A 19,896-nucleotide genomic window follows, 5' to 3' on the forward strand; every position below is an offset into this window, starting at 1 on the left:
CACAGTGCCAGTACTTCACTTTAGTGAAATGAGATTTGGTGAAATGAGTTTTCAGTAATTTGAGCTTTCAGCGATTTGGTCAGGGTGAATTAAAATTCAGTGAAATGAGCTTTCAATTAAATAAAGTAGCCACACACACACACACACACACACACACACACACACACACACACACAAATATACAGACACACACACATATACACACACACACACACACACACACACACACACACACACACACACACACACACACACACGTATGTGTGTGTCTGTATACACACACACAAACTCACACACACATATATATGTGTGTGTGTGTGTGTGTGTGTGTGTGTGTGTGTGTGTGTGTGTGTGTCTGTCTGTCTCTATCTATATGTAATTTGGTGGTATGACAGCTTACAACTCCTGCAAAAAAGAAAAAAAAAGAACATTTTGTGTTTTGCAACCTTGGGAGTGTAACTGTTTTGAGCAGTAACCTCCCAAGGTTTTAGATGTTGAATGCTTGAATAATTGTGTGCCGATGAAATACGGTGAAATTCTTTACAGTCTACAGTAAACCCACAGAAAGACATCAGAGGGAGATTATAAAAACAGGTTGTTAAAACAACAAACAAAATATCATTTTTGTTTGGAATTCACAAAAAGTCACAAATTAAATGATTAATGTATAGCTAAATATTACGAAATGAAATTAACCCTGTAACTGGTTAACAATGTTGTTATATCTGTAGCCATAGTTGCGGCTCTTTATATGTTATTTTATATTGTCTTAACTGAATGGTTCCTTTCATTCTTAACTTAAACTTGAATTTCCTGCCTTCCCATCTGGACTGGTAGTGAACCTAAAGCATTCGGCTTAGAAGGCAGGATCTACTGCTTAACAGAACCTGCCAAGGCCAAACCACCTCCACAATGTGGCTGTACTCCAAGTGATAAAGGACACCAAAGGCATCATAAATCCAATCATGTACCATTTATGGTGAGACCTCCACTGGAAATATAATGGATACAAAATTGATAAACCAAACAGGACCAGACTCAAGACTAAGTCTTGTAATGTAGCTCTGGTAACTGTTTCTCACCAGACAACTCCCCAGTCACTGCCTTTTCTTATTTGTACACAACTATATGCCATATACTATGGTTTTGCCCAATTAAATAGTCAGTGTAGTCAAGTCTGAGAATACTCCAAAGTGTGTTGATCTCATGGGGTTGCAGGGAGCCCAGACCCTTCCCCTGGTTGGGTGGACACTGCCTGCTGTCCATATAACAACACATCACCCAATCCATCCACATTACTAATTTAAGACTTGGTTCAGTATCCCCTATACCTCTCAACTGTCCAGATTTTTACAGAATATCTAGATTTTTTCTTCATATTTTTAGTCTGTTCCTCATAAAATTTGTGGTTTTCTGGCATATCACTGAGGACTGAAGTCACTAAATCATGATCTACATTTGAATCACAGACTTTATATTGTTCAGAAAATGTATGCTAACACAAATCCTGTTACTCTAGCAACATTCTAAGTTTATAAGAGCAATATTTAAAAAGTGTCCCTATTTGTGGACTTTTGTCCCCCATTATTTTAGGCTTTGTCCAGATTTCCTGCACTAACAGTTTGAGGTATGGTACCCCCATAGTGCCTTTTTTAGGCAGTGTCTCAAGGACAAATTTCCCGACGTAAAAACTCCATCTATAAACAACCTTAAGGTTATGCTGCTAAACGCTAAGAGTCTTAACATGAAAGTGCACTCACTGGAAGCTGTCCTCACCTTGGAAGATGCAGACATTTGTACAGTCACGGAGATATGGTTCAAGGCTGTGGCGAGCACCCCAGCCATACCGAGGTTATACCTCCTTCCACACGTTCAGACCACAAACTAAAGGTGTGAAAATTAATGGTGGCAGTGTATCAACATTCATTAAAGATAAATACACCTTCAGACTGGTTAAACAGTATGATTCCCTGGAGATACTTCAGGTGTAGTTAACTGTTGGTAGGACACCTATAAGTCACTGCCAGCTACAGGACCCCCTCCATGAATCAGGACACCCACTTTACCTATTTGGATCTACTTGAGTCTACTAAGATACATCTGAACATCATGGTTTTTGGCGACTTTAACTACCTATCCCTTAACTGGGGAAATTACTTGTGCTCAAACTCATTTGCTCAAAGGTTCCTCGACTTCATTATCTCTAATGCCCTGGACCAGCTGGTTGACACCCCAAAAGGGGTGCCAACATCCTGGATCTGGTGCTTACCAATATGGGGGACCACTGTAGCACCCCCACTGTGAGGTCTCCCCTGGTGAGATCTGACCACAAATCCGTCTCATTTGTAGTAACTATCACACCTGCACCCCCCCCCCCTCAGCAGCAACTAAACTAAACAACTTCTCCAAAGCAGATTATAACCTTTTACGGGATGATATAAATAGCTTCACTGCACCTCCCCCCTCAGATGGAAATGGCAACTATGCAGAGTTCTAATCCAATGCTTTATGCAAACACCTGTATAACTGCATTGACTCGGCCGTACCTGATAGGACCAAAACAAGCTCTTCAAGGAAGAGCAAACCTGCCTGGTGGACAATTGCCATTAACAGGCTTTACATAAGAGGAAGAAATTGCTGTCTAAATAAGAGGGAGTGAGCCCTGTGAAGTCTTCCAAAGCAAACTATGAATCCAAATTAGCTTCCTCAACTAAGGACAACCATAAGGGATTCTTTAGTTAAATCTGCAACCTAAAAGGAAGTGCCCAGATTTGTACCAAGCTGGTATTTAATGATTCCACATATACTGAGCCTGTGAATGTAGCTAACCTGTTGGTTAACAGGTTCTCTGAAAACTTCACTCCCCTGTCCCCGCCACACATATCCCATGACATACTTATCACCTGTCCCCTACCTTGTATCTTTAAAGAGCAGGTCATAAACGCCATCTCTAAGGCCAGAAACACAGCATATGTGGGACCAGATAACATCCTAGGCTGCATCCTATATGGGCTCCAACAAGAATTAGCAACTCCAATGGGTATTTTTTTCAATCATAGTCTAAGCACCAGCTTCTTCCCAGCCAAATGGAAAATGGCCACTGTTATTCCCTTGCGCAAAGGTGGTGCTTCCACAGAACCAGGAACTATAGACTTATTAGCCTGACTAGCCTTATCTGCAAGGCGATGGAGCGAATCATCATGGGCCTTATCGACAAAGATATAGGTAATCTCCAAACACTTGACCCTACTCAGTTTGCATTTATCAAAGGGAGATCATGCCTGTTAAATCTGGTGGACTTCTTTGAGACAGTCACCAAGGCCCTGGATGAGGGGAAATCTGTGCATACAGCCCACCTAGACTTAGCCAATGCATTTGACACTATCCTCCACTCAGGCATCATTGACAAAATCACCCAGCTAGGTATCAACCCTTATATCATTAGATGGGTTACTAACTGGCTCACTGACAGAACACAAACAGTCAAAATAGGTGAATCCACCTCCAACAGCAGACCTGTAAGTAGTGGTGTTCCACAGGGATCAGTCCTGGGACCTGTATTGTTTGGAATCTATTTCTCCGGAGTACAAGCAAAAACTAAGGCATGTGTCTAACAAAGTTTGCTAATGATTGCAAACTAGGAACAGTCATAGAATCTGCAAATGATGTCAACATCCTACAAGAGGGTCTTACACAACAAATGACTGGTGCCAAAGTCATGGCCTTAAACTCAATGCAAAAAAAAAAGTATTGTCCCTTTCCATAAGATTAATGTTCCTGCTACGTACCACATCGATAGCAACACCCTAAGTATGCACTCAGTGGAGAGATACCTAGGCACACAGGTTGACAGCAGCCTTTCCTTTGATCACCGTGTCTCCACAGTGGTAAGAAGGGCATTGTATATTGCTCATCTCATAAGTAAGGGCATTGCCTCCAGGAAAAAAAAAAGTTATAACCTCCCTGTACTCTTCCTCATCAGGCAAATAATCGAGTACAATGTCCCTTTTGGTATGTACCTTCCCAAGCACCTAAAGGAATTGTAGAAACCACAAAGGTTCCTCAAAGAAAATTCAAGGTCCTCAGCATCTGTCCTATGAGGATCTTCTGAAATCACTGTCACCTTATTTTGTTTCATACAGACTACTCAGAGGTGATCTCTGCTTTGCATATAAGGCAGTCTCTGACCCTGCTTTATTGGCAGTGCCGCATATTCTCCAGTGAAATGGTACACGGGTTACTCACTCTAAAGACCTTAACCTGATATGTGACATTAACTGAACCTGCTGGAGGGACAGATTTGTCTCCTAGAGGTTAACACACCTTTGGAACAGACTCCCACTTCATGTTAAACAGAGAACCTCATTGGCCCTCTTCAAAGGCAATCTGGACGACTGGATGGGTAACCATAAATTCACCCTGGGGATCCACTTGTGTCCTTCTTGGACAGGGGCAATAGGTGCTAATCATGGAAATAAGGGCAGAACTTGGCTAGGCTTGTAAGGGCCCTTGAGCCATTAGCCTAGTAACTTCCTGTGATCCTATGATACCCCTCATTTTTCTTCCCACAGCCTCCTGTAAAGCACAGTATGAAAAGTCTTTCCATTGTTCACATCAGATATATCTCATCCATAAAAATAATATACTGGACCACCAAACATGGTCCACTGGCAGTGGGTACAAAATGGTAACCCAGCTTCAACCCCTAGCTCTAGTGCTATAAGGATGGCTGAGTAAGGGAGCAAGGGACTTCATCACACAATGTGTTTGATTTCTTCCATACTTTGCTTCAGCTTTCTACATTGTTTGTATCACCACCAAGTATTAGTCACTTAAGGTAATACATATTAGAAATACTCTACGACATTTTCATACATCATATGCAGTAAAACACTGCAAAAAATGTGGCTGTCTTTAATTTAAAAATGAAAAAAATAGTTTCATTTATTATATAGTGGCATGAGGGCAGTTTTTTTAAACAAACACCTAGAATTTGGGAGGGTGGCCTAATGGTTAAAGTGTTTGCCATACAAACACAAGGTTCAGGGGTTGAGTCTCACAAGGGATAACTGGCTAGGCTTAAAATGGCTCGCAAGGGCAGTTAGCTTAGTACTACATAGTTATAGTACTCTATGAATCTATGAATTAAAGTATTAAGATTGAATATTAAAATAATTTAATATACTGCGGTGGTGATGCTGCGGTAGCATTGTCGCCTCACAGTAAGACGTTGTCCTGTTTGATTCTCAGCTAAAGCGTCTTCTGTGTAGAGACATGCGTGAATGGGCATACCTTCGTTGAAGGTTGTGCGTCAGGGCTGGCAACTCGGTCCGTAAAAATCTACTGCCAATCATTAGCGGACCGGAGTTCCACTGTGGCGACCCCTAACCGGGAACAGCCGAAAGATACAACATTAAAATAATTTAATATAAGACAGACAGCAATAAATATAGTTCAATTGATATCACTGTTTTGTTACAGGCAAGCAAAGTTAGATTCCATGTCAGCATGCTGCAAAGGGTGGATTAGTGGAGTGTAATTATGCAGATTAGGCTATGCATGAAATGCAATGCCACCAAAAGGGCTTCAAAGAACACTGAGAAAATGTCAGATAATGAATCAACAGAGGTAATGACAAAACACATGGCACTGGAATAGCTGTTTGGATTAAATGTACAGATAAAAAAGCATTTAAAGAAATCATACACTCACCTTATTGATATCAGAAATAAGTTTGCCTTCCCGTGGAGTATATACTTTTTGGTTGTTTGCTCTCATTTTACTCTGAATCGTGAACAACAGCACTTCAAGGTTGCCCTTTTCAGTAAACCTGTAAGAAATGACACGTCATGTGTAGATTACACAAAAATAAATGGCTCATTAGTAGCACACAGACTAATAACGCTGAACACAGACATTTCTGATACAAGCAAATTAATACCAATGTCCCTGCTTTGTTACTAACAGATGATATTACAGTGTTCACCTTTGTATTTTTCTGAAGCAAGAAAAAAGTACTTTCCTTACAACTTTCTTACTTCTGTTAGCTTAAAAAAGATAGAACACTCCTGTGGATCATTTTCAGGTTCAACCTGGAGGTATAAAGAGCAAAACTATGAAACTGCAGTATGTAATAAAGGTGTTCATTACAAGAACAGTTTGATAACAGTTCACATTTACAATATTTACATAGATATAGAGAGACAATAAACCAAGATGACAGTACAAATTTAGTACAGTAGTAGTGACAGAACAGCAAGACATGGAGGGACAGAATACAGGCTGAATTGATGTGATTTGGGTGTACTGAAAGAGAAATAATTTAAAAGTACAGTATGTCTTATTATAGAGACAAAATATTTGAAATGGTATTAAGTCACGCTGCCAGTGAGGTAGCATTTGCATTTAATACCTTTAAAATGGGAATTTGTTTTTTTTTTTTTTTTTTTGTGAAAGGCCTCATTGGACTGCATAGTTGGTGGTATGGATTCCCTGATTTCAAGTGGCTCATGCAGAGAAGGTAAGATCCATGCAATGAAATTTGTTATGACATATTAGAACATTTGATGTGGATTGAGGAGCACTCCAAGCTTGTATGTGGAAGTTCTTGGGTCTATATCACGTTATCGAATGCTGAAAACAGTGAATGATGAATGAACGACCCCATTTCACTGAAAGCTGAAAATATCGACAGCTCAGAACAGCAATTTCTTTCTGAGGGAAAGAAATCGCTGTTGCAAAAAAAAAAAAAAAAGTAAACAGTTAAAACACATACACACCTACCTTAACCATACTTCTAAGCCAAAATAAAAAAGTACAGTTGAAACATATATCCACCTAACTTAACCCTACTTCTAACCCCCCCACAAAAAGTAAACATATATACACTTAACTAAACCCCACTTCTAACCCTAAAGTGTACGCTAAATACCTTACTAGATATGCGCTTACCTTAACCCGCACCCTAACCCTAAGGTCAGTAACTATTTCACATTTATGTTCGGGAGCCATACCAGATAAAGGAATCTGTGAGACCGCACTACAGTGCAAAACACGGCAAACTAACTAAGCGGCCAAGCGACTTCTTTCCCAGGGAAAGAATTAGCTGAAAAGCCACTTCGCTATTTTGCCTGTTCGCTATTTACAGTTCGGTGAAAACGCATTTGATAGAATGCGTTTTTGATAACATAATAGGGACCCAAGTTCTTTTGGTCAATCTTTGACAAACGATAATGCTCCAATAATAACTAATCTAAAAATGTGGGGTAAAGAGAAAAAATGAGACACTGGCACTTTCCCCCATCTGTTGAAAACAGAGAAGTTTAAGGAATGGGTAGTGAAAATAATTTGGGGCTTATTACAGAAGATAGCAATTTCTTCTGAAAATATAGCTAGGGAGTGGGATAAAATTAAAGTGGAGTTTAAAAATAGGGTGGAAATAAAAGAAAGAGAGCTATGGTTAAGAAGTAACAAGAATTATTCAGAGGGACTGACAAATGTTAAATTATTACAGAATGGGGGGGGGGAATCTCACAGAACAGGAAGAGAAGCAACTGCAGAATGCTAAGCAGAAAATAAAGGATTACCTTGATAATATGCATGTGTTTTGAAAGATTGCTGTTAAGCAACTGTTTTTTGATAGTAACACCAGAGCACAAAAACGTTTGCCACAACGACTCAAGCAATAAAAAGGAGAAAGGGTTGTCATCAACTTAAGAAACCTATAACAAGGAAGATAACAAGAGATTCTGTAGAGATACTAGAAATTTTTTCTGAAATTTTATGAAAGTCTGTATAAAGAAAAGAAATAAGGAGATCAAGAAAAAGTACAAATGGAAATGTTAATGGAAGAATTAAATATGTCAAGGTTAGAGGGAGAGGAGGCGTAATTACTAACAGGATACGAAGGGATGAGATAAAAATGGTGATGAATAACCAATTCACAGGAAAGCCCCCAGGAACAGATGGTATTCCTGTGGAAGTCTAGAAGCTAGGAGGGAAAAAATGATAATGACGTGAAGGCTTTGTTTAGCTGTATTTTAAGAGGACTAGAAGCACCAACATCCTGGAAGAAAACAGGAGAAGCTGTAATACCCAAAGAGGGTGAAGACCCATCAGATCCAGCTTCCTACAGGCCCATTTCAATACTAAACCATGATTCTAAAGTGTTTATGTCTATAATGGCTAAAAGAATGGCAATGGTGATGCCACAATTGATGGCTATGGATGAATGTGGTTTTGTGGGGGGGGGGGGGGGGCAAACATTTGACAACATTAAGCTGAATGTAAGAAAATACCACTGTTGTTGGTGGGTCTTGATGCAGAGAAAGCATTTGACAGAGTACGCTGGGAGTTTATGAGCGGGACAATGGAAGAATTTGCATTCTCTGATAAAATTACAACGTTGATTAGGTGAACATATGAAGGATCGGAGATGAAAATTTAAGTTGGGGGGGTCATAATTTCTGTTTGAGTAGAGAAGCCAGGCAGGGGTGTTCTCTTTTACCTTTGTTATTTGCACTATATTTAGAACCTTTCACAAAGAAAATAAGAGACTCAGAAATCCAAGGATATAATTGGTAGTTGAAAAAAGCTGACTTTGTTTGCAGATATTTTACACCTGATAAAACCAGAAAAGGACATTTCAAAGTTGTGGAACATTTTGAGGCAGTTGCAAGTCTTTTCAGGACACAAAATTAATGAAGCTACAATAAAGGTAATAGCTGTAAACTATGTAGCCACAAATGAATTGTTTCATCAATACCCATATTTATGGGGACATGATAAAATGAACTACTTAGGAATATGGATTATAAAAGATTCTGGTGTGGCAGCTAAAGATATGTGGGAAGAGACTAAACAAAAGATAATACAAAAAAATTAGAAATTGGAAGCTCTGTTATATGGATGCGGCCAGCAAGATGCAAGCAGTTAAAATGTTTTTAGTCCCTGTAGTTTTATATGTAGGTCAGACGGAATTCTTATAAACCAGAGGAGAAGTTGTGGATAGCAAGTAATAAAGACCTGAAGGATTTTATCTGGGAGGGGAAGAAGGCAACAATCAAGTGAGATATGCTGATTCTTCCAAATGAACACGGCAGTTTGGGATTATTCAATTTGAATGGATATTTCAGAGCTACACAGTTAAAGCTACTGTACATAGCACAAACAGAAACCTACAACTGAAAGTGATGAAACAGGGGAAAGATCAAGAAACACAAGGAGAGACTGGGATTTTGGATGCAGATCCTTAAGGATAATAACAATAATCATACAGAATACTATATTCCTAAAGTAGCAGAAAATATTCTAAGAACTAAGCCAACACAGGAATGGAGAAAGGAGAGGCTGCCGGTAGGGATGACTGCAATTAGGGATACAGACAGTAGGAAAGAGGGGACTGCAATTTACTGGAGAAAACTGGCAAAAGAACCAAGGTATTGGGAGCAAATAATTAGAGAAGGAAAGGTAATAGAACAGGAAGAGCCCAAGAATTTCTTTGGACTGCAGGCTAGAGATTGCCTTCCCTATCAAAGATTGATATCAGAGTACAGGCAAAGAGAAGGAAATAGGGGGCTCCTAAATGAAAGACCAGCACTAGTAAAGTTTTTAGTAGAATCTAGAACAGAAACTGCCGTTAAAAAAGGAATAATTAGTAAAGCATACAAAATATTGCATGATACCTATAAGAATCAATCAGAGGAGGTTAGAAAGGATTGGGAAGAGAGACCGGATAACCAATTTGCAAAGAAACAATGGAGGGATATATGCATGTCTCCCAAATATGCAAAAAGTCTAGAAGATTTAGGATCTTTGCTTGGAAGTGTTAACATAGGTATTTTTATACCCCAAGTAGACTCCAGAGAATTTTTCCTCAGGTAGACAGAAATGTTGGAGGTGTGATGCGAAAGAAGTAACTGAGAACATACTTTCTGGGAGTGTAATGAGTTGTCAGACTTTAAAGATTCCCTGCAGACTGCTAGGTCAGAGATACTGGGTGAGCAAATTGGTGTAACTAAGGAAATGATTTTTTTTTTTGCTCTATGATACAGAATCAGAATTACCTAGATATGATAAGGCCTTGCGGAGTCTAATTATGATGGCTGCCAAAAAAGGAATTACTAGAAAATGGAAATGAAAATCTAAACCAACTTTAACAGAAGTAATGACTATAATAACAGAGATAAAACAAATGGTACTGGGATCTTTAAAAAAAGGTAGGAGCAAATTACATACAAAAAATGGGAATTGTGGGAATAATGTTTAAAAGAAGGCAGGATTTGAAGGCGATAAGTAATGTTTGACTGGCAATGACTGGATAGATTATAAGTGATGCATAATGTTTGCAACTAAAATTCTGTCAATATAGTTTGTTTTCATTTATGTAAATGCATGATTGCTTATGTCGTATGTGATAATTTAATAAAGATGTTTCTTGTTTAAAAAAAACAAATCTTTTGATAAAGGAGGGAAAGAATTTGAGATTAAGTAGTTTAAAGACAATCAAGAAAAGGAGAACTGTGGTGCTCCAATTTGCTTTAGTAAATTGCAATACCAGTGCCCTATGTGAGGAAAGGGAACACCGTATCAGCAGATATTACTTGAGGCTGGTTGTAGGGAGATTTCAGCCTTTTTGGAGGCTGCTGAAATCAGGAGTCCATTCTCCAACCATGAGATGAGGACTCATTTAACTTTTGCCAGTATGTCTGCAGGGACAGAAAGTAACAAATTTGTCTTTTTCTTTTTTGACCAGAATAGGAGTTTGCTGACCTTTTTTTAGTAACCTCAACATAGTTCTGAAATTTGAGATTTTACTCAAGTCACATACCAGAACTAAATGTATAAGAACGCTGTGCCCCTAAGTGTCTTGAAATGCCAACCTGGTCTTCAGGAATAAGCCGAGCAAAGTGATATTAAAATAGAAATAAATTTATTGCATTATTAAAATAATAAAATATAAGTTATAAACGCTTTCACGCACAACCTGTGAGCTTCATCAGAACTCCATTGAATCTGAATAGTTTTGTTTAAATAACATTTTTGGCGCCAAAGCACTACATTTGAATTATTTTAAAGTTGTAAACACGTTGAATATATGTATGCCTTGATACTAAGTAGCATAACATTACATTCATCTCACAATGTCACCCCTTACACATGTATAAAATACAAATTATCATGGCAGTAGTAACCATACTATATCTTAATATATAATATATAAGAAATGCATATCTAAATAAATTAATGCTGCTGTCTGTAACAATACAAAACCAATCATATTACTAAAAACTGCTAAAAAACTGAATTTTTTAAATAAAAATAAAAAATTATTTAACAAAATAAAAATGAAAATAAAAATAAATATAAATGAAAATAAATGAACTATCTACATGAATGATAGTGCTGGCTTTATAGTAACATAATCATTTAGTCCTGGTGCAGTAGAAGTGTCTGTGTATAACTGCCACCATAATTATTTTTATGACAACAGTCCTTTAAAATATCCTCCTCTAGATTCTAATAATACACTTTCAAGAATGGCAAATTTAAATGTATGAGTATGTCCATATTGTTTGATATGCTTGTATAGAGCATTTTTCTCATCACTTATCTTAATGCTGTATTGATGTGCATAAATATGTTTACTCAACTTTCTTTCCGTTTTACCTATGTAAAATCCGGAACATGCTGTACACTTTGCCATATAGACAACCCATCTAGTATTACAATTTCCATGAGAAAACCTTATATGTGTCTTATGTATATTATCTAAGGTGATATTACTTTCGTCAAAAATAACATGACATTGCTTACAATTCCCACATTCAGTGGTCTTCTTATTTGTCAAATGTTTTGCAATGTCACCTCTTTCTAAATAACTTTTGATATTACGACCCATTTTATGGACAAAAATGGGTTGGGGTCCCAATATTTTAAGTATTTCCTGGTCTGTCATTATAATTTTCCATTTGTTGGTTATGATCCCCTTGATTTTACCAATATACCATATTCCAAAACACACGCTCTTTTGTAATCAACAGAAGTAGATACAATATCAAGAACCTGTTTTCCATTAATATGGTTATGGGGATTATTGATATCAAATTTATATCCCAATAAGGGTATATATTTCTTTCCCCATTCATTTATAATGTTTTGACTTGTACGACTCATCATTTTTGTATCATAACCCCTGTCCCTGAAAAGAGAAGTAATGAAGTTAACTTCTTCCAACATCTCAGGATAGGTAGAGGTCATTCTTATTGCCAGTATAATCTGACCCTTAAATATATTAACAAATAAATCCCTTGGATGGTTACTAGATGTTAGAAAATGTGTGTTTTCTAAACAGTCTAGATTTAAAACTATTTTCACCTTTGGAAATGTAAGTATCAAGATAAGGGAGTCCTTCCATATTAAATGAATAAGTAAACTTCAAATATGTACTACTTGAGTTCAAAAAATCCACAAATTGATCTAATACTTCTTTGTTGCCATCCCATAATATATATATATCATCCAAATAACGCGAGTAGTATCTGACATTTTTAAAGAATTCGCTAGTAAATAGCTTAGTCTCCTCCCATTCAAGCATTACTAGATTGGCGTAGATAGGAGCACACGTGGCTCCCATAGCTACGCCATTAGTCTGTCTAATTTCTCAAAAATTCCCACGAATCTTTGACTAAGTGTGGGATTCTGTCATATATATGTTTAAGAAATCTGTCAACTGCTGTACCTAGTGGAAAAGTTTTTGATCTACTTCCAGATATAATGGGACTAAATGGTGGATTATCAGTACATTTATGTACTTTAGGTATTCCTACGATAGATGCCAAGATATTAAATAATTATAAATATCCATCGTAATTCTTTGATCAATGAGAAGTTCTTCTATATGTAAACTGATATGTCGATATGCTATATTTATTTCATTTAATGAAACTATCTCATAATTGCCAGAGTTGTATAATAATTGATGTATTTTAGAAGTATATTCTGTACTGTCATAAATAACAATCCCGCCCCCTTTGTCGGGTTTCATAATTCTAATACTCTCATCTCTCCTAAGATCTTGCAACAGCTTAAACTCATCATCAGGCAAATTATAATACATTTTAACACCTTTAAGATGGCTCTGTAGTTGATAGATTTGTCTAGAAACTGATTTATCATATACTGAAATAAGTGGGTGTATTGGTGGCATAAATGTACTTTTTTTCTTTAATATGCCGTGTTCTCTCTGACTATGGGATTGACTGCCTTTGTTATTAAAAATGATGGCTAAATTGAGTTTCCTAATATATTTTTTGAACTCAGTAAGACTATCCACAAGTCTAAATTTTGTAGTTGGTACGTATTTCATACCTTTAGAAAAAAGTGTGAAAAATGCAGTATTCAATGATAAGTCTGTGTAGTTGTATATATTAAAAGGTTTATACATATTAACTACACCATCCTTAACAATATGCTCACACAGTAAATCTTGTAAAGACCCTATTCCAATTTCGTATACATTTTCATTATTATAACAGTTTTGTCGCTTTTCTTCTTTAGCGTCAATATTTGACTTTAAATTACTACATGTTGTTTCAGTAAACTCTAAACCTGTGTCTAAAATCTTAGTAGATGTCTTCTTAGATTTTATTGATTCATTTTGTGATAAATTTGAAGTCAATTGGAAAATTACAGGTGGTTTTATAGGTAATTTTCCTTGGGATATCCTCCCCATTTCCTCTCCCTTGGTTGTCTTATGTTGCCGCCCTGATATAAAAAATGTGCATCATCGTCCTCCTGTAAATAGTGTTCATAATTATCTCTATAACGTACATTGGAAAATTTGTTTTTATCATGTAAATTAGAAGTGTACTTCCCTGTATTATATTTCTTAACAGGATAACCCTCTGCACATTTTCCCCAGATATATGCTGTACATTTCTGATATTGCTCAATGTCTCTCTGGAGTTTATGATATTTCCTTTGAAAGGCTTTCTTTGTGTTAGATTCAGCAATATTGAACTGCTTTCTATATAATCTTTCCCATTGAGGGAACAATAAATCATTCGATATTACATCATTAAGCTTTTCCACTTCCGACATAACCTTAACCAATTGTCCATCGTTGTATTTGATAAGTGCTTGCATATATTGCATGCCAAATGAATCAAATAACTGATTAAATTCAAATTTTATATTAGCTGTAATGTCTATACCCGTCGGTATTTTAAAAAATCTGAGCCCCTTAGGTACTATTTTGAGCTCAATACATTTCATCAAATATGTATTATCTAATTTTAAGGTGTTAATAATATTGAGCTTTTTGCCCAATGAATAAATAATGTCCCTTAAAGTACCTTATGGAACAAAAGAGTCACTGCGCTTTTGTTCAGTAATAGTGTTCTGAGAATTACAATTGGTGTCCAAAAAAGATTTCAATCGATTAGATGGTGTTTTGTCCTTAGGAACCGATGACTCTGTCCCACAACGTAAATTATCACCATTTGAAATATTCTGTTCCATCTGTGCATATGTTCTTTTAAGTATCTGTGCATATGTTCTTTTAAGTATCGGCCATTTAGGCTTGGTTCCAATCCGTTTAGCTTCCTCTTCTGTATCACCAAAGGAAAAAGCGAAAGTGAAATCTGAAATCCCTAGCCGACTACTGCTCCTTAAAAATGCTAGGTACTGGGGGAGCTGGCAAATCAATGGGACTCACGCTGTTTTGTCTAATACCTTGTCCATTAGGAATGTCCGATAACATTGGTAGCTGTTGGGAACAGGTATCAGCCAACGTTTCAAAGCTACCGCTTATTGCATCTTTTTTAGAGAAGCCTTTAGCGGCTACACTGTGAATAGTACATCCTTGTAAAATGGAATCACCACTAGTAGATGAAATGTGGTGATCATTCTTTAAACTGCCAACAGATGTTAATAATGTAGACAGTCTCTGTATTTCACCTCTAAGCTCAGTCAATTGTATTTGCATGTTATTCCATTCACATCGAGTGACCAGAGGAGATGACGGTGAAGTGACGTCTCGATCAGACTCCATAGGGAATGAATACAACAGAACCAAATCCAAAAACTCAGCGTTCAAAAAACAAACAGAACTAAATGTATAAGAACACTGTGCCCCTAAGTGTCTTGAAACGCCAACCTGGTCTTCAGGAATAAGCCGAGCAAAGTGATATTAAAATAGAAATAAATTTATTGCATTATTAAAATAATAAAATATAAGTTAAGCGCTTTCACTCACAACCCGCGAGCTTCATCAGAGCTCCATTGAATCTGAATAGTTTCGTTTAAATAACTTTTTTGGCGCCAAAGCGCTACATTTGAATTATTTTAAAGGTGTATACATATTGAATATATGTATGCCTTGATACTAAGTAGCATAACATTACATTCATCTCACAATGTCACCCCTTGCACATGTATAAAATACAAATGATCATGGCAGTAGTAACCATACTATATCTTAATATATAATATATAAGAAATGCATATCTAAATAAATGAATGCTGCTGTCTGTAACAATACAAAACCAATCATATTACTAAAAACTGCTAAAAAACTGAATTTTAAATAAAAATAAAAAATAAAAAGTTATTTAATAAAGTCACATACCAAGATGTTTTTAACACTGGACTGCCTTTTTTTTCTTGGTTTATTTAAACAATGTTACAGTTTTTAAGCACACTGCATTTGTGCAATGTCCCATAAAGCACAGCTTTTGTTTTATTGGAATTTAGGAAAAGATGTAGCAAGTCAGAAAGTTAAGAAAAGGTCTTTTTCAAGTGCAGTTTTCATTTTGCTGGGCTGTTTACTTGGTCTACATACCAGCACGCTATTGATAGAAAGAGTAACTGGTATGTGTGGGAGGCCTGTGTGGTAGTTTGTCAGTGAACAGACAGAAAAGGATGGGGGACAGAATGGAGCCTTGGGGGACTCCTTTGATTAGAGAGGTGGGAGGTGACGCTTCCAATTTGGAGTGTAAAGTATGTATCCTCTAGAAAGTTTTTGAACTATGGGAATTTATTAAACCTACTCCTACTGTCATTAGAGATCATAGCACACCATTTGTTCATCTAGATCAAATGCTTTGGTGACACCAATAAACACAGCACATGTGACACTGTAGTGGCATAGTGAGAGAAAACCCATGTGACCAGGGTTCAAATAGCAACTTGGGTATCTGAGGAGCTGGCAGGGATGAGAGGCATGCTTATGTGTGGGGGGCTTCATCTAAGGCACCCCCTGAAAAAGGGCACACTCCAGAGATGGGAGTACCTTCACACACAATAGACGATTGCAGGGGAGGTGAAGGAAATGATGACAGGTGATGAAAGAATCCCTTATGACACTCATAAGATCCACATTCACTGCAGCCCTGAGTTGGAGATGATATTCCTGACAATGAATGCGGGCACCGGAAAGTAGGAAGCAAAAAAGGTGGAGGGAATTAAAAATAAAGACAACACACAGACCACCTGCAACACTTATCAGCTTAAGAATGGCACTGTAGTGGTGACTATATCAGGGACAGTGTTTGAAAAATGCCAGCATATATATTGGGCACTAATGTTCTTAAGAAAAACTGCAGAAGTCGTCCTATCTTTAGAGTAGAGTTCTCTACCAACACTCTGGTATTCCCTTTTCATATGTTCAGTAGCACAGTGCAGCCAGATAATTTGGAATGTATGTGCAAAGAATTACCCTGATCCCTTAGACACAATCAATGTGCTACATCTACTAAGTGGCACGCAAGAGTAAGGACGGAAGCCACAAAATGCAAATGACAGTCACAATTACAAGAGTTCTAAAAGAGACAAGAAGCGGAACTGGTTTGCAACAGTAAATTCTGATATCATCAGTAGGAAAATATGAGGACTGCTAATAATAATAAGTTGCTCTTTGAAAAATAATACACCCCCTGTATACAATAGTTGGAATAAAGCAGGCTGAATTAATGGTTAATAAGACAGCATCTATCAGGGAAAACTCTTAATTGGGAGCTGGTTAGAAAAAAACTGTAAGTACACCACTAGTACAGAGAAGACAAGTGACAAGTAAGGTGATAAAGGCCACTGCACAGAAAAGCAAACATGGGTCCAGAAATGTTTGAGAACATCTCAAACAGGCTTTTAATGTTTAGTTGAATATATCTCCAGCAGGGGGAGCTCTAATAACACAGTTAGCAAGCAGTGAACTTGGGGGGTTAGGTTTTCAATACCGACTGTTTATATTACTGTTGAAGAACATTATTGTGAGGCCATACCTAGTTTTTCCGAGACGTTCTGACAAGGAAATGAAAAAGGTCATATAAAAATGAAAGTCAGTAGGAAGCAGTTATCCTCATCAGAGCCAGCAGGCTCTAAATGTTCATCTGCTCAAGTTAGCTGTAATACAAGGGAACTCTGATAAATCACCCTTACAGGAGTTCCTTGCTAAACTCAGTGCTGGCCTGAACGTTTAGTAAAGGTGAGTGATTTCTGACTACAAAAGTGAAATGCAGATGTCCTGAACTGATACTATTTTTCAAATAAGTAGCAGGGTCTATTAATTGGTAGAATGAGACCTGCCGTGAAAAATGAAACATTCTCTTCCTTGCCACGGTGGTGCAGCAGTAGCATTGTCGCCTCACAGCAAGAGATTCTCCCATTCGATTCTTGGCTGGAGCGCCTTCTGTGTTGAGTTTGCATGTCCTCCCTGCGGTCAAGTGGTGTTCAAAAGACATGCATGAATGGGCGTGCCTTCATTGAAGGTTGGGCATCGAGCTGGCACCTCGGCACTGTAAAAATCTACTGCCAATCATTAGCGGACCAGAGTTCCGCTGTGGCGACCCCTAACCGAGAAAAGCCAAAAGAAGAAGAAGACTGTGGCAGAAGGTGCTTGATTATGAGCTTGACAGTCTTGTCATTAGATAAAAGAAAGATAAAATGAGCTATTTAGGTTGAAGCAAATGAATTGTGTAAGGTACAGTGCCTGACAGTTCTTCTGACACTTAGGGTGTCAAGGAGACCCTCTTCCCTACAATCTCTATCAAATTAATAAAGAAACTGTTGTCTTGACTCACTGAATATTCAAACATCATCTTGGAAAGGAAGGTTGGTTTGAATGGGGTGATACCCTATAATTATAGATGATCAGAAAAGTCAGCTCACAAAACATGAACTTCTGAAATATTGTGAACTAAGATGATGGCTACCAGATATAAACTTAATTCAGGTCTGCATAAGCCAAGGATTCAAAGGATAACTCTAAGACAAAAATCAGATTGTATTCCAGAACTGTATTCCTTGACTGCAAATATGATGTAGAGAATTTATCAGACAAATGTGCACACCACATCCACTTGGCCCAATGGCATGCAATCAAGTAGTTCATGAAAACAGACTATCAAAACGTTTGACAGTAATGCCACATAACTATCCCAACTTGAGCAAAGTTATAATAAAATTGTCAAATTTTCTGTAAACTTTAACAGAACACACCAATGCCTAGCATACCTCTCAAGTGTACAGATTTTCGCAGAATGTCCAGATTTTCCCTCATATTTTTGGTCCATTTTCCATAAAATTGTAGTTTTCTGGCAAACCATTGAAGGCTGAACTCAGAAAATAATGACAGACAACTGAGTTTCAGACTTCATGCCCTTCAGAAAATTCATGCTAAAGCAAAACCTGTTATTCTATCAATTTTCTAAGTTTGTAGGAGTAATATTTAAAAAGTGTCCCTATTTTTGGGTCTTTGTCCCCACATTTTGATGGCTTGGTCCAGATTTTTTTGCTCTAAGAGTTTGAGAGGTATGCTGCCTAGCACTCAGAAAATTAAACTGGTTAGAACTATCACATCACCTAGCTCTTTCTCAGATAACTACAATACATACACTTTTCTATTTTATACAAAACCCACATTACATTGTGTTTAGAATTTGGCTGATGCATTTAATGTTCAGCAGGGCAACACATCATGTTTCACATTTCTATTACAGCTAACACACTCCCAAGTGATGGCAAACAAGCAAACAGGTTTTATATAAGGGCATGAATTGCTGGAGTGAACTAGACTTTAACAGTTACATCTAATCTGTTGTAAATGTCATAAAAAATCAAACATGTAGGTAACTGCTTAGTTTACAGGGTCTTCCAAGTCAAAAGCTTACTTTCAGGTATCTCTACATGGCAATTTTAACCTTAATTCAACCCTATTTGTTGTCTATGGGCCCACACCGTTCCTTGCTGCACAACCAACACTACCTGACTAAACACAAGAGTAGTAGCAGAAGGACTGCACACAAGCAACATTTTCACCACTACAACTCCAACACATTGAAGTACCACCAGAATAAATGCAAATGTCTGTTATACTAATTAGGTGAGACTCAAACCCTGTACCTTGTGTTTGTAAGGCAAACACCTTAACCATTAGGCCACCCTCCCAACTATGTCACTAGGTCACTGTGCTGACCTAGATGCAAAGACATACAAATCAATAAAGTTTGCACAGATTCTAAAATATATTCTCAAACACAAAAGATTATCCATTAAAAGACTTGAACCTTGCATGTGATATAAAAAGGACCTGATGGAGACACATGTATCTCACAGACTACTTATTCTCTGGAAATGGCTCCCCATCCATGTGAAGCACAGATCTTCCCTAACCCAATTAAAGTGCAACTTGGGCAGTTGGATGGGGAACAGGAAATTAATTCCTGGTTTGGCACCACTGTCTCTAATACACACAGAAAGGCTGTAAATGTTTCATTTCCCAAGCCCCTGTTTACACTTATCAAGTGTACCAGAACTTGTCAGAGATTTTTATATATGAACAACCAGAACCAGAAAATGAAATAAAACAACAGCGAAATCCACAGCTTGCAAACGAGTTTA

General features: G+C 37.4%; 1 protein-coding gene across 2 annotated transcripts in view; it reads right to left on the bottom strand.

Moving 5' to 3' along the window:
- The window catches only part of LOC122792927 (spectrin beta chain, non-erythrocytic 1-like), a 1,986,067-nt gene that overhangs the window by 573,197 nt on the left and 1,392,974 nt on the right, over positions 1–19,896 (bottom strand). For both annotated transcript variants that reach the window (XM_044060498.1, XM_044060499.1), the window contains one exon: positions 5,713–5,830. In XM_044060498.1, the coding sequence (XP_043916433.1) occupies positions 5,713–5,830 (118 nt within the window). The remainder of the gene's footprint in view (positions 1–5,712; positions 5,831–19,896) is intronic.

This window comes from Protopterus annectens, chromosome 2.part0 (genome assembly GCF_019279795.1).
Source record: "Protopterus annectens isolate FY-2018-M chromosome 2.part0, PAN1.0, whole genome shotgun sequence".
Classification (NCBI taxonomy): Eukaryota; Metazoa; Chordata; order Ceratodontiformes; family Protopteridae; genus Protopterus; species Protopterus annectens.